The sequence below is a fragment of the Maniola jurtina genome, chromosome 2, assembly GCF_905333055.1.
Source record: "Maniola jurtina chromosome 2, ilManJurt1.1, whole genome shotgun sequence".
NCBI classification, from domain to species: Eukaryota; Metazoa; Arthropoda; class Insecta; order Lepidoptera; family Nymphalidae; genus Maniola; species Maniola jurtina.
The window spans coordinates 4,964,042-4,978,375 of NC_060030.1; the positions used below are offsets into that span (position 1 = coordinate 4,964,042).

General features: G+C 39.6%; 1 protein-coding gene across 1 annotated transcript; it reads left to right on the forward strand.

Annotated features, from left to right (window-relative positions):
• Positions 1–135: 135 nt before the first annotated feature.
• On the forward strand, positions 136–13,735 carry LOC123871229 (lamin-C-like). Its single transcript, XM_045914910.1, has 10 exons — positions 136–721; positions 6,655–6,787; positions 7,096–7,294; positions 8,250–8,371; positions 9,041–9,181; positions 9,492–9,697; positions 10,074–10,332; positions 10,605–10,826; positions 11,700–11,792; positions 12,502–13,735. The coding sequence occupies exons 1-10, from the start codon at positions 291–293 to the stop codon at positions 12,544–12,546; spliced, it is 1,851 nt and encodes a 616-aa protein (XP_045770866.1). The 5' UTR covers positions 136–290; the 3' UTR covers positions 12,547–13,735.
• The last annotated feature ends 599 nt before the right edge of the window (positions 13,736–14,334 follow it).

Sequence of the window (14,334 nt, forward strand, 5' to 3'; positions counted from 1 at the left end):
CATGAGCTGTCAAAAATCTTATTGAAGTTGGTACGATGTCGGTACTGTTAAAGAGCTTATACACGCTGGGAGAACTATTACCGAGTTGGTTAGTCTGTTAAGAATTTAAATATAAATGGCAACATGATGGCAACATTATCTATGACTCACAATGATCACGTGATCGCATTAGCTTGGGTTTACAAAGTTGAGAAAAAATTGTAAATTGTTCGGCGCTTGCATTTGATAGTTGGCGTGTTGAAAACAAATCGTGTTATTATTGAGTATTGTGACTGAAAAACCGTTTAAAAATGTCTACTAAGTCAAAAAAGAGTGTATCATCATCCACTCATGTTAGTGTTGTGTCGTCAGTGCAAAGCCCGCCGCAATCTAGCACTCCTGTTGGAAGCCGCCCTTCGAGTTCAGCCGGCCGGCCAAACAGCCCCTTGAGTCCTACAAGGCATTCTCGCCTCCAAGAAAAAGATGCATTACAAAACCTTAATGATCGTCTCGCGGCCTATATTGATAAGGTTCGCCAATTGGAAAGTGAAAACTCAGGCCTGCGTCGAGAGATTCAAACTACACAGGAGGTGGTCACCCGCGAGGTCTCCAGCATAAAGGGCATGTACGAGCATGAACTGCAAGATGCCAGGAAGCTTTTAGATGACACTTCTAGGGAGAAAGCCAAATTGGAAATTGATTTGAAGAGGTTATATGAAGAAAATGATGACCTTAAAAAACGGTAAGATTATATTAATTTTTTTGTATGAACTAGTGGTTTATTATTTAATATTTGTATAAATATCTTGATTTACAAATATTAAGTAGACTAATTTTGGTGATCTGTTCCGGCTAACCTTAACATAGTTTACGTCATCGGCGGCGTTTTGAGTCAAGCATGGAATGACGGGCGCGCGCGAGCCGCGACCTCGCCTTTACGACATCGTGACATCATACCTCGATATAACTACCCAATCACCTACACTCCTTGCACTAAATTTATCTCACGCTGCTTTTAAATCTTGCCTACCTATTGTCTATTGGCACTATGAAAACTATGTCAGTGGTTAGGTTTGTTTGTAAACAAATTTGTAAAGTCCTGCAAGAGAAATTATTAGGGCTTAAAATATTTATATCATAAAATATTGCATCTTCTCTGTTGCAATAATGTAATTTTTACTATACATATTATCACTAGAACTAACGGGAAAGGTTCTGCAACTGTACATAGCACAGCTCTTTACTACAGTAAATAATAAATAGCTTGCAAGATATAAGGAGCTGTTATGGCTAGAACCAATAAATTATTATCTAAACAAATTAACAAACTAAAAACATTCTCAATCTATTTGTGTCAAGGTGACTGTCCCACTTTCTCTGATGTTTTTAAAAAATAGTTTGAATCATACAAAACTAAAGTTTCTTTAGTTTGCTATAGATATGCTGTGTCAAAGTCTAGATTTTGCAACGTTAACTCTCATCATATATAGCCTGCGCACATCCACTGATAGATTTAGGCCTTCCTTAATGAGAGCCACCACTTCCAGTCATCCAGCCACTTCTTGACAGCCTCTTTATATCATCAGTCCACCCTCCACAGTCACCACTCTTGCTTATAGCTCTATTTCTCTCTAATAAAAGTTTATGATCATAAGTTTCATTATATTTTTAGTTAGTACCTAGCTACATGAAAAATCCATGCTAATATTATAAATGTAAAAGTGTGTCTATTTGTCTGCCCTATGTTTAACCGATCTTGATGAAAAATCAAAATCGGGCAGTGAAAGCTAGCAGACAGACCAGACACACTTTTGCATTTATAATATTAGTATGGATTTGATACAGAGGTAGCTTGCATCCCGGAAATTGACATAGGCAACCCAAAATCCAAGAAATGCTACCATCCAGAAAATCCAAGAGCTACTACAGGATTTTTAAAAACCTAAATCCACATGGGCATTATTTAGTATAAATACTAAGTAGTAACTACCTACAGTGAATGAAGATTATTTCTACAATAAGAATAATAATTTATTCTGAATAGTCAAGTTTCTACTGTTTATAAAATTTTTATAACTAATTTGGGATTTGATTGTATGAAACAATAAAATGTGCGGTCACTTGACGGCTGTTGACCCTGTGAGTGAGCTACGTCATAAAGATCGCCAACTCGCGCAGCCTTACGCCCACAGCATACTATAAGTAAGCTAAGCTGTGACTAGGTATCATCTTTTAGGGGATGTTTAGTGAGAATTGGTAATTTAACTGTAACGTTATATCAGATATCAATGAACAAATACATAATGTACAATACTATCGCTGCATCGAAAAAAAAACACTCTTGGTCTTAAGAATGTTTTCTTTTCTGATGCAGTGATAGTCATTTCATTGTTTGTCATTGGCATTGTCCAATTTTTACATATTTTCATTATCACCATCAACCCATCGCCGGCTCACTACTGAGCAAGGGTCTCAGAATGAAAAGAGTTTGGTTTCGCTATGTCCACCATGCTAGCCAAGTGCGGATCGACAGACTTCACACACTTTTTGCTTAAAACGCACATAACTCCGAAAAATTTGAGGTGAAAAACGTGCCTAAGATCGAACCCTAAACCGCTCGAAACTGGAGGCTGCCGCGTCTTAACCACAGGGCAATCACCGCTCTTACAATTTTTTATGGTAGTATTCTTATAAAGACAATATTCTCTAATTACCTAAAACCTTTACGAAGCGGATCACACATTTTGGACAAGTAGCTTCCGAATGCACTTTAAAAAGGCGTAGTGGGTGACTTCCTGCTGCCCTGGGCCTGCACATGCACTGTTGATGACTTCATTCAATTTCCATAAATGCATATGATGACGTCATTCGCATTTTCAGTTCTGAGAAATCCGTTGCGCGCGTAGGACTTTAATGTGTGATCAGCATTATGGTGACAATGCGACAAAAATCCTTTCGCTCCTCGGCTGTGACTAGCTTCTAGTAAGCTTAGTGAATTTTGAATGAATCCACAGGACAGGATATAGAGAGCAATGGACAAAATTGAGGGAAGTGACGCAGGAGAAAGAATAACTAAATATATCTAACCATTTATTTACGTTACATGTTTATATTATGGTCAAAAGTCACACATCTGTATGAAGCAAGCTGCTGTCATTGACATTATTATAAGCCTAAGCTCACAAACACTTTAACCTTATCTGAGGTCGCATAGTTGATACCATGACATAAGAGTTGAGCAATTCTATGAACCAATGATAGCTGATATTGCTCGTGAAGCTACCACGAAAAATGTTCAATGATGATGACGAATCACTGAAATATTTTCCTTTAATAGTAACAGTCTGTAGATTTCCTGGTACAAAATAAAAATCAATAAAGTCTTTACAGTATGAGTCAATACAATCACAACATCAAAAGCTTGCATCCTTTTCTCCATCCCTATTGTCTCATAAGATATATTATGTACCTGGTAGGAGTACGGATTTCCCCAACCCTAATTCTGTCACAGAGAAACTCCAAGCATATCTCTATCCATCGTCTCTAAGGCTGAAATCTATAGAGCACACTTTGACTTAGCTCAGACTTAAGACACTGTCAAAACGAGATAGCGTTATACCGCTGGCATAAGTCTGTCTCGTTTTTACTGGAACTTAAGTCTAAGCAAAGTCAAAGTGCGCTCTATAGATCTCAGCCATAGAGACCCTGAGCTTTCATATTATGTCAATTTTGTCACAAATTCAATGAAATTCTCCTGTGCGATATAGTCGCGGTGGATTCGCACTGAGCTCTTGTTTGTAAGCGAATGCGTGTGCCGTAAACTTAAACCGATCATATCGCGGAAATATTACCCTCGGGGCCTCGACAATACTGATTCATTACATTACACAATTAGAATCATGTCGCCAACGACGCGGAGGGTAAAGTTATAACTAAGGTCTCAATTAGATTTCACAACTAGCTGATGTCTGCGACTTCGTCCGCATGGATTTAGACAGTGTATAAAACCTCGTGGGAATTCTTTTCCGGGCTAAAAAGTAGTCTGTCACTCTTCAAGCCTTTGACTAAAATCTAAATCCATGCAAAACATCACGCCGATCCGTTGTTGCGTTGCGATTGAAAGAGTTTCGCATTTATATTATAAACGCGAAAGTCCTGATTGAAGGAATTTCGCATTTATATTATAAACGCGAAAGTCCTTCAACCATGCCGCAACGCAGGGAAGTGGTTAAATGAAAACATTCGCAATTCTCCAAATTAGTTAATGATTCATTTTTGTTGCCACATTGATAAGGCACTGAAGCGTCTAAAACTAAGTATTTTAATTATTTTTTATTGTTATTAATTTTGTTATGTTAGCATTTCAAGCGGTGTCTTTCATTATATATGATGAAACTTATAGATTTTTTAACGAAACAAGCAACAATTTAGGTACCGAGCAAACAATTCTGCTAAAAATGAGATAATACGTAATATTAAACGCATCTACTTAGCGATTTAACATATTATCGTGAAGCCGAATTTAAAGTCACGCTGGTCACGGTTATATTTACTTGGTTACGTCACCGGCAAGCTGCGATCACATTCCCGCAGAACCACCAGAATAACGGAAGTTATTTTAAGGCTGTCTAACAATGCTGTCGCTGTCTTGATAATCTTTATTTTAAGACTTTTATCATTAACATACAAAATAAATAAGTAAATAAACGATTCATAGTTTTTAGGGTTCCGTACCTCAAAAGGAAAAACGGATTCCTTATAGAATCACTTTGTTGTCTGTCTGTCTGTCTGTCTGTCCGTCCGTCCGTCCGTCCGTCGTGTCTGTTAAGAAAACCTATAGGGTACTTCCCGTTGAAAGTAGCTATTTCCTGCCTACAATACGAACTTCGTCGTACTTAAATAGCATGGATTACAGTCTTCATCCACTTATATCATTACAGTTTCCCCTTGGGACCCTGCAACTCGTGCTACTTATCTCTGTGTTTATCAGGGTACTAAAATGTGAAAGCTTAAGACTGCAAACATTTTAGTACGGATTTAAGTTAAACATTCGTTCAATTTTGTAGATGTTTTCATAATTAGAAACACAAACTGTTAGTCAAGATACCATGACTGTTTACATTGAAATAATATGTTGCCTTCCGCATTTTAAGTTATTTCCATCAGCATGACACGTACCTATTCGTATCACACAACACGACCAGGCAGAAGTTCCCCTATTTAGATATTATCACTATTGGTCACGCTATATTACTCGTAAGGCAGAAAATTATGATCCTAAAATATCATTCTTTTTTAAAACTCTACATAAGCCTGGAATCAAAATTCGAAAGCGTAAAACTGTTTTATGAAAGTTAAGTGGCGTGAGCCCTGAAAATAACCGAGAAACCCCCAGCATTTCGAGATTACCGGTACACTTTCATGACAGATAAAAAAAGCTTCAAAGCAGACGGACAGAGGGTCAAACCTATAAACTTTCCATGAAACGCCGTGAAACACTGTTTCAAAATGTCTTTGAAGGAATCAATACAAGATGACCCCCAATGGTGCAAAATCTCGGGAAAAATACCCGAGTACGGAACCCTCGGTGCGCGAGTCTGATTCGCCGGTTTTTTTCTTTTGAGGTACGGAACCCTAAAAAACAAAAGTAAGAGATATCCTTTCATGTCTTTTACTCATGAAATATTGAGGAAATTAAAGAGTGTACGGGGCAATGTCAGCACACAGTAATCTATAATGCCGACTAACGAGGTCGCGTGTCTGTATACGTTTTTATGTATGTCAAGATCATTGTGCAAAATTAACTTTATATTAATTAATGTTGTTTTGCTACCTGCAGTTTTTTGCTTATCTTTTACGTACCTATTGTATTTTATACTATTTTTAACTTAGAGCATTGCGATCTCACCAGATGTTGATGGAGTGGGGATGCAGTTACAGCACTAACCTTGGAGGACTCAGTTTTTTTTATAAAACTCGTAGCACTAATCATACAAACCATCATCATCGTCAACCGATGGAAGTCCACTGCTGGACATAGGTTTCTTGTAGGGACATCCACACACCACGGTCTTGCGCTGCCTGAATTCAGCGGCTCCCTTCGACTCGTTTGATGTCGTCTGTCGAACTAGTAGGGAGTCTTCCAATGCTGCACTTTCCGGTGCGAGGTTGCAATTCTAGCGCTTTGGGGTGTCCCAACGTATATTGTAAAGGGACATTAAAAAACTTTGCATTACGTCGCCTAATTAACGTCTGCCTAACTGCCTGCAGAAGCCTTCCCAAAACTAGACATGAGCAGAGCATGATGAAAATACGTATAAATAATTTCCTAAATTGACTAGCTATAGCAAGAAAGCGAGAGCGTAGAATGAACCTCGAATCCAACATAATAAGTAAAAACACAAGGTACACGAATCGCAATTAATGTGAATAACGTCGTCGTCAGCACTCAGCATACGTCGAACGCATCGGTGGCATCACAGAAATGCGGATTATGCGTGCAACTTTGGGTAATATGAGCTTTGTTAGTTATAGAGGAACCCACATGCAAACTGTTAAGTTTATAAACCCAGTAGTTACAGCTGTATGTTGATACTTGATATACCTACGTGTCTTTTACCTTTAATATATTATGTACTATGGGCGTCATTTGTAATTGCTATTGCGTTTTTGCAGCTTGGACAAGAAGACCAAGGACTGGCAGCAGGCGGACAGCATGGCGCGTCACTACGAGACCCGCTTTACAGAGGAGAGCAATAAATACAACACTGCTCTCGCTGACAAGAAGAAGGCCCAAGATGAGGCCAAGGTTTGTATCAGACTTTATTTAGGTTCATACTACGTGAGGCCATATTTCTTAAGACTCGTTGCCCGGCAAATCGGTCGACGGCGATCGTTAGAATCTGTGATTTGTTTGGAAGTTGCCGAGTCTATACACACGGAGTCGCCGCAACTGCCGCTGTCCGAGTTGCCGGGCCACTAACTAGTCGACCGTGCGTAATGGGTCTAAAGTCTTGCTCTTGAAGGATGAAGAGGTGGGGTCCTTTGAAAAATTGTTGTACCAAGTAGTACTATAGATTAACTAAGACTCACGCACTAATTTATTTATTTGCTTAGGATCTTGCGAAGGAATTGGAGAAGCTTCGCAAGGTGTACGCGGACACGCGCAAGACGCTGGAGGAGGAGATGTTGTGCCGCATCGACATGGAGAACACAGTGCAGAGCCTGCGCGAGGAGCTCTCCTTCAAGGACCAGGTGTTCCAGCAGGAGCTGCAGGAGACGCGCACCCGCCGGCAGGTGGAGATCTCGGAGATTGGTGAGTTCTTTGTTACGCTGTACCACATTGAACATGCTGCAGAGCTCCTTCAAAGATCAGGTGTTCCAACAAAAGCTATATGAGACACGTACCCATCGACAGGTAATCTTCGAGATAATATCTCATTTAAGTCATGTACACCAGCTGTCATACATAACCAGCCTATTCTGCAAAGCAATACATTATATAAACATACAGAGAAACGACACCATGTTATGGATATTTTATACATAGATGTTTTCTGATGAGTCAGCTGTATGGTTAGAACACCTACATACCGGAACGATTAGTTGTTCAGGTTTAGAGGAATAGTCTTCACTAAACAAACATTCAGAGGACCATGTTTGGTCGCACACTCTTGGAAAGGGCTATGTCCAGCAGAGGACGCGTACAGGCTGATGGATTGGATTGGAAACAAACTAATAATAATTATTATTAAAGTGTCTTCTATCTACATCTGCGAGGTCTGTGAACTGTGAGGCGGCCTCTGTGACCCTGTAGTGTTGCTCTGCCTAGACATGCTCATCGACAGACTATGAAGTGTCTATAAAAAAAAAAAACTGTGGCAATAATGTTATGTTCTGGTCACAAAGACATGAACCCATTTGATCTAGTTCCTCCTTATTTGCAATCGGGCCGTGAGGAACATGTAAAGAGATTTTCCTACTACCAAATATTTCCCGACCCTTCGGAATTCAGTCTGCTTGTTGACTGTCCTTGAAACAGTGTGTTTCAATTCTGTTTTCCCCACCTGTTGGAATGGTATTTCAAAAGAAGGTTGAATAGGCATCCTCTAGTTAGGCGATCTCCACCTTATACTGCATCATTACATACTATTAAATACAGTGAAGCTCTAGCCATGTTTGCTTGAATTGCATACAGCCTAACAGTTAATACTACAACTGTGTTGATAACACGCGTAATCTCTATTCTGTAAACCATTTTCTTATCATAGATGGACGTCTCGCCCAGCAATACGAGGCGAAACTGCAACAAAGCCTACAGGAGCTGCGTGAACAGCAAGAGGCCAATATTAAGGCTAACCGTGACGAAATTGAAGCTCTCTATGAGAATAAGGTAAGATATTTACTATTATTTATGTAATGCTAGCGACCCGCATAAACCTTTCAAATTAAACAAGACTTAATTTAGAATTTTCTTGCATTTGTTGCATGCAAGAAAATTCTAAATTAAGTAATTTGATTAACTTCCGTAAGTTTATAATGTTTTCTATTTTTGTCTGATAACAATAATCCAAGCATGCCCTGATAAAACATCAAACAAAGATTACAACTTTATCTCAATAATAATTATATGAAATAAGCTGTGTAATGTGATAACTTTCCTATGGAAATATTTAGTAAAATATTATTTATAATAATACAATCAACTGTTTTCTATTTTTTGAGAATCAGATATCACTTTCTATACCAATGGTTGTCAAATTCAGTCAATGGTCAGACAAATAAACAGAGAGACACTTTTACATTTATAATATTAGTAGTATGCATTTCCATACAACTCTCTGTATGGAAGACTCAAAAGCCTCTACAATTTAAGGCTGAAATATATAGAGCACACTTTGACCTTCCTCAGACATAAGACAAAGTTGAAACGAGACAAACTTAACATATCTCTGTATAAATCTGTCTTGTTTTAACTCAAGAATCAAGCCTGTCTAACTCAAAGCACGCCATAGATCTTAGCCTAAGTCAAACTGCTCTATCTAATACGAATGCCTGACAGATGAAGAACCTGCAGTCGGCCGCGAGCCGCAACAGCAGCGCCGCCACGGTGGCGGTGGAGGAGCTGCGCACCATGCGCACACGCATCGACTCGCTCAACGCCACGCTCAATGACCTCGAGAACAAGAACGCTGCGCTCAGCGTGAGTTGCTTTTTTTTAACTACATATATAGGGATCTAAAAGAAACCAGAAAGAGAAGTGGTAGCTAGTTGTACGGATCGTGCCAAATTTTATTACAAAAAACAAGATGGAGGAGCTGTCAAACATAGTTCCAGGTTCACTCTCCAGGTATTTAACTGTACTCATGCAAAAAATCACGTTAATCCGTTGCTCCGTTGCGACGCGATTGAAAGACAAACCAACAAACAAACACACTTTCGCATTTATAATATGCAATATAAATACTCTAAAGGTGTAAACGGAGAGAGTGGCAATAATCATGTCCCTACAGAACCGCTGTCGCGAATTGGAGCGCCAGTTGGAGTCGGAGCGCGCCCGCCACGCCGAGGACCTGGCGTCGCTGGAGCAGGAGTTGGCGCGGCTGCGCGACGAGATGGCGGCGCAACTGCGCGAGTACGCCACGCTCATGGACATCAAGTGCTCGCTCGACCACGAGATCGCCACCTACCGCGCGCTCATTGAGGGCGAGGAGGATAGGTGAGGATATGAGCCAAAACATATTTACATTGTACACATTGGCCCCAAGTATTGTATGAAGTGACATTCAACTAATTTTTTGCGGGGCAAGAGAGAGAGAGTTATTATTGATGTATTACAGACTCCAGTGAACAAACTCTTTGATCATATATTGCATTATGAGCATTTTTAAAATGACTTGCTTTATTTTACTGGTTTTACAAAAAAAAACCCCATAGATAGGATAAATCTGAAAAAACATAAACTAATATTATCAATTGAATAGAACAATTTATGACGCATCATGGAGTTGTATACAGACTACTCTTTATATCAGGCAAACGGGAATCCTAAAAGACGGAAGTTAACGGGAATTAATGTATTTTTTTAATTGCAGATTAAATTTGACAACCCAGTCCCCTGGCCGCGATTCCCGCGCGTCTATGAGTGCTTCGGCCAGCGCCAGCGGCGGCCGCATCACGCCGGGCCGCCGCGCCACGCCACTGAGAGCCGCGCGCAAGCGCACTCTGCTGGACGAGAGCGAGGAGCGCAGCATGCAGGACTTCAGCGTCACCTCCAGCGCTAAGGGAGACCTGGAAGTCGCAGAGGCCTGCCCCGATGGTAGCTTCGTCAAGATCAGGAACAAGGGGAAGAAGGTACATATATATTTTATAATATAAAATAATTATTTCCTTACTTCACTTTTTTAATGTCGCCCAACCCCGCTGTCCTGGTGTCAGACATCCATTAATTATCCTCATGCTTTTCATGTGTCATAGAAATTATGAATTATGACGTCGTGATAAATGTAACATGGTGGACAAATAAATGAAAAAATATAGATATAATTTGTATAGAAAATAGTTTGACTGAGGTGATATTATGTAATTAGAGAAGTTTTAGGTTTTATCTTTGTTGATGTCTACAGGAGCAAAGCCTCGGTGGCTTCCAAATCATTCGCAAGGCTGGTGAAATGGAGACGGTGTTCAAGTTCCACCGCACCGTGAAGCTGGAGCCCGGAGCGGTCGCCACCGTGTGGTCGGCGGACGTGGGCGCGGAGCACGACCCGCCGCGCGACATCGTCATGAAGGGACAGAAGTGGTTCGTGGCGGACAGCTTCACCACCACGCTGTTCAACAATGACCAAGAGGTGAGTGTGTAAATAAATAAATAAAAATAAATATACTTTTATTCGGGACTATAAAGTTAGGCGCAAACACAGTACATAGAATGAAAACAGATAAAACATAAAAACTAATAAATTAAACTTAAAAACCTAAATATTTATCTAAAACATAACTTACTGAGCTTTCCATGCATTTCGGCCGAGACGACCACCGCTATTTCGTAGTTCTAATAAATAATAAACTTGTACTGCAAAGGCACGGTGATCCTCTGAGCCGAATTTTAGTGTTTATTGTATGGGAGCTGTGTGATGTGGGCTTGACTCTAACTATAGGCAGATTTCCTTGGAGTAAGTGTCATGCCCGAGGGTGGGCTCTTGTATCTTGCAACTTATTATAGTCTTCTGAGGTTAACACTGTTAGTGTGATTCAAGCTTCTTAAAATTGTTAAGATACCTGTAGCGCCATCGAGTCTGCTTATTGTAAGTTACTAGTTACTACGGCTGTACAACACGGCTACACTGGTATTATTCTTTTCTTATGATTATAATCTTGGTGGTGATCACAATTAATTGGAGACGGTCGAAGTAATAAAAAATTCAAGGAGGAAGAAGAAGAGTACAAGTAGCGTCATCTGGTATCTGTACGTTGAAACCGCCACAACAACCTTGCCTTGTGTTGCGAGTTGTGACTGTAGTAAAAGAAATGGGTCTGCACTGTAAAGAGACTGAAAATGCAGGGTTAGCAGGAAGGGCAAAAATTTAACAGTTATATCTGGCCTCAAACTTTTAACTAATCCCTGTGTATTCTCCTTTCTAATTCAGTCTTTTAATTATTCACTTTTAAAAATTGGATGTATAAGAGAATAATTAATATGTTTGTATGTATTTTGTATGAAGGAGGTAGCAGTGTCGGAGCGACAGCGGCGGCAAATCAGCACGAGTGCGCAACGACACCGCGAGATGGCGCACAAGTTCCCGCGCCGTGAACAGGTGAATTTACCCACTTTTTTAATGACTTCCAAATGACAACCGTACTAATATTAAAAACCCGAAAGTTTGTATGTATGGATGTTTGTCACTCTCCACGCAAAAACTACTGGACGGATTCGGCTGGGAATGGAGATAGGTTATACCCTGGATTAACACATAGGCTAATATTTAACCTGGAAAATCAATGAGTTCCCACGGGATTTTTACAAACCTATATCCACGGGAACGAAGTTGCGGACACCAGCTAGTGACAATATATTTTGATCATTAGGGTGACCAATCCACATTAACCCTAGCTGCACTGTGTTGTGCTCTCCTAAGCTAACTTTCAATTGCTGTTTTTCAAACAACACTAAGCTGTGCTGTGTGCTTTGCGACTGCGACAGCGCGACATCCATGCGCACAAGTGCAAGCGAGATAAACGGAAGACTGAGCGAGATGGGCAATGCGATGACGAGCGAACCAGCACATATCGCATGAGCCTTGCTATGTTCTAAACACAGCACAGCCATACAAAGCATAGCGCAACAGGGTTTGTTTGTATTACTTTACTTTATAGCGCGGAGAAGCGATAGAGCATAGCACAGTGTTGATAAGTCGGCCTTATGGTTGCAAATCTTTGCGGACTGCTCGACGTCTTGTCTATGATGAGTGTTAATATTATAATTCTGTAGTAGTGACAATCTAAAATCATGAACTTTTTTTGCAGCTTGGAGAAGTTCGCGAGGGAGAAGAAAATTGCCGTATAATGTAACGCACGCGGGACAGTGCGCTGCGTACCTGTTGGCGCAAAGCATTTTTACATGGTGCCTCACCACTCCTTAGGTTTCAATTTCGCCCTATGGGCTATCTCCTACCACTTACTTAAGCAAGTATTACACTGGGCTCGACGGCTTGCGTGACTATAGAGGGGTAAGATTCACGGTGTTTGATAAAAAAACTAATAGTGTTCTATGACAGATGTACCTAACCATTCTTGCCCACCTATTGTGACGTTGCGGTGCCTTAAAGTTTTGAAACTTGACATTTTATATTCGACATCAATTCAAAATATCACATCGCTAAAATTCACGAGTTTATCAATTCTTCACCGCTCTACAAGGCGTCTCCTCACATCAAGCTCAGACGTAGTGAACAAAGTACAAACCTTGGTCGTTCACTGTTATTATTGATAAGCATTCTTAGATTATAATAATTATTACGTACGTAACATCCCCACCCATTAATTTGCACTAGATGGATAAATGTTTGTCATTAATAATAAAAAAAACTACATTTCATAACACAACATTATAGTAGATAAAATCTACTCAATTCTCTATTTTCTTAGTAATTATGGACTTAGTAGTAATAGTTTGGTTAGATTTAAGATAGAATTGACGTATCACACCCACTGTCAATTTAGATTAGTTGGCGTTTGTCATAATATTATCAAATGCTATTTTTATAATATCACAAAATGCAGGTGCAAGTCTCAAATGAATGACTCCTTAGTGCCGAAATTGTGACTATTGCAAGTCAAACAAATATGTACCTACTAGAACATAATAATCGCAAATGTTACGATTAACACATCAGCGCCCAAGACACAGTAGCGTCCAAGATCGGTGCTAGGGCCATAGATTTTTCATTATAATCATGAGATAAGTAGATGTATTATAAGCATTTATGATAAAAAATATGCAAATGGTTGTCATTATTTTTCTTTAATCTAATATATTTTTTATCATAACAATTAATGATTTATAAGATATATTAGGATAAAATGATTTTATTTCACATGGTTAATTTTCTATAAGTTAAAGAGAGGACAGAATCTGATTTGGTTGCATTTTTTTTTTTTCTGTTAAAGATCAATCATGAGACATTTTCAACCCAGATAATATGTCATATTATTTTCCATGTGTAAAATACTTACAAAATAAATGTTTATTTAGGTTTAATTGTGAGTTTTATTTTCTCCTCATTCTTTTTTCCGTTACAAGTAAGAACTTGACTTCAATCTCACTTGGTGGTAAGTGATGATGCAGATGGAAATATTTTATTAATTAATAGTTAAGGTACACCAAGAAAGAACATCACCTAAACTGCATTTAGGCTTCAAAGTTTTCGGCCAACCTGATTATTAATAACTAGCTTTTTCCTGCAACTTCGTCCGTCTACTTAACTATTAGAGCCAAATCCCATTAGCTAGTAGGTATTTAACAGATTACTTGGTGGCACTGTATGGGGGAGAGCCATATATTCATAATAAAGCCGGCGCCAGATGCTTGTGGCAAACAACATACATCGGCAAACACCACAGATGGTTTGCCCGCCTATCTGAATGCTCCAAAGCGTTGGCGAGCATACGCAAACCCCGTCCACACGCTTGCTGTTTGTTTGTCACAAACATGTGGATCTGGCATAATGTGCCGCTAAAGTCCAGACGCTTGTGACAAATAAGTAATAACATACAGCAAACAAAGTATTTTTATTAAACAGTGTTTGGTTTGCAGCCAATCTGTTCGAACGACAAGCGTAGACAAGCTTATGCACAGAC

What these genes read in the sequence shown, in the direction of transcription:
- LOC123871229 (XM_045914910.1), top strand. Translation starts at nt 291, where the DNA reads ATGTCTACTAAGTCAAAAAAGAGTGTATCATCATCCACTCATGTTAGT. An exon ending in GGTGGAGATCTCGGAGATTG is followed by an intron (nt 7,295 to 8,249) that starts GTGAGTTCTTTG and finishes TTCTTATCATAG; the next exon opens with ATGGACGTCTCGCCCAGCAA. An exon ending in AAGCTCTCTATGAGAATAAG is followed by an intron (nt 8,372 to 9,040) that starts GTAAGATATTTA and finishes AATGCCTGACAG; the next exon opens with ATGAAGAACCTGCAGTCGGC.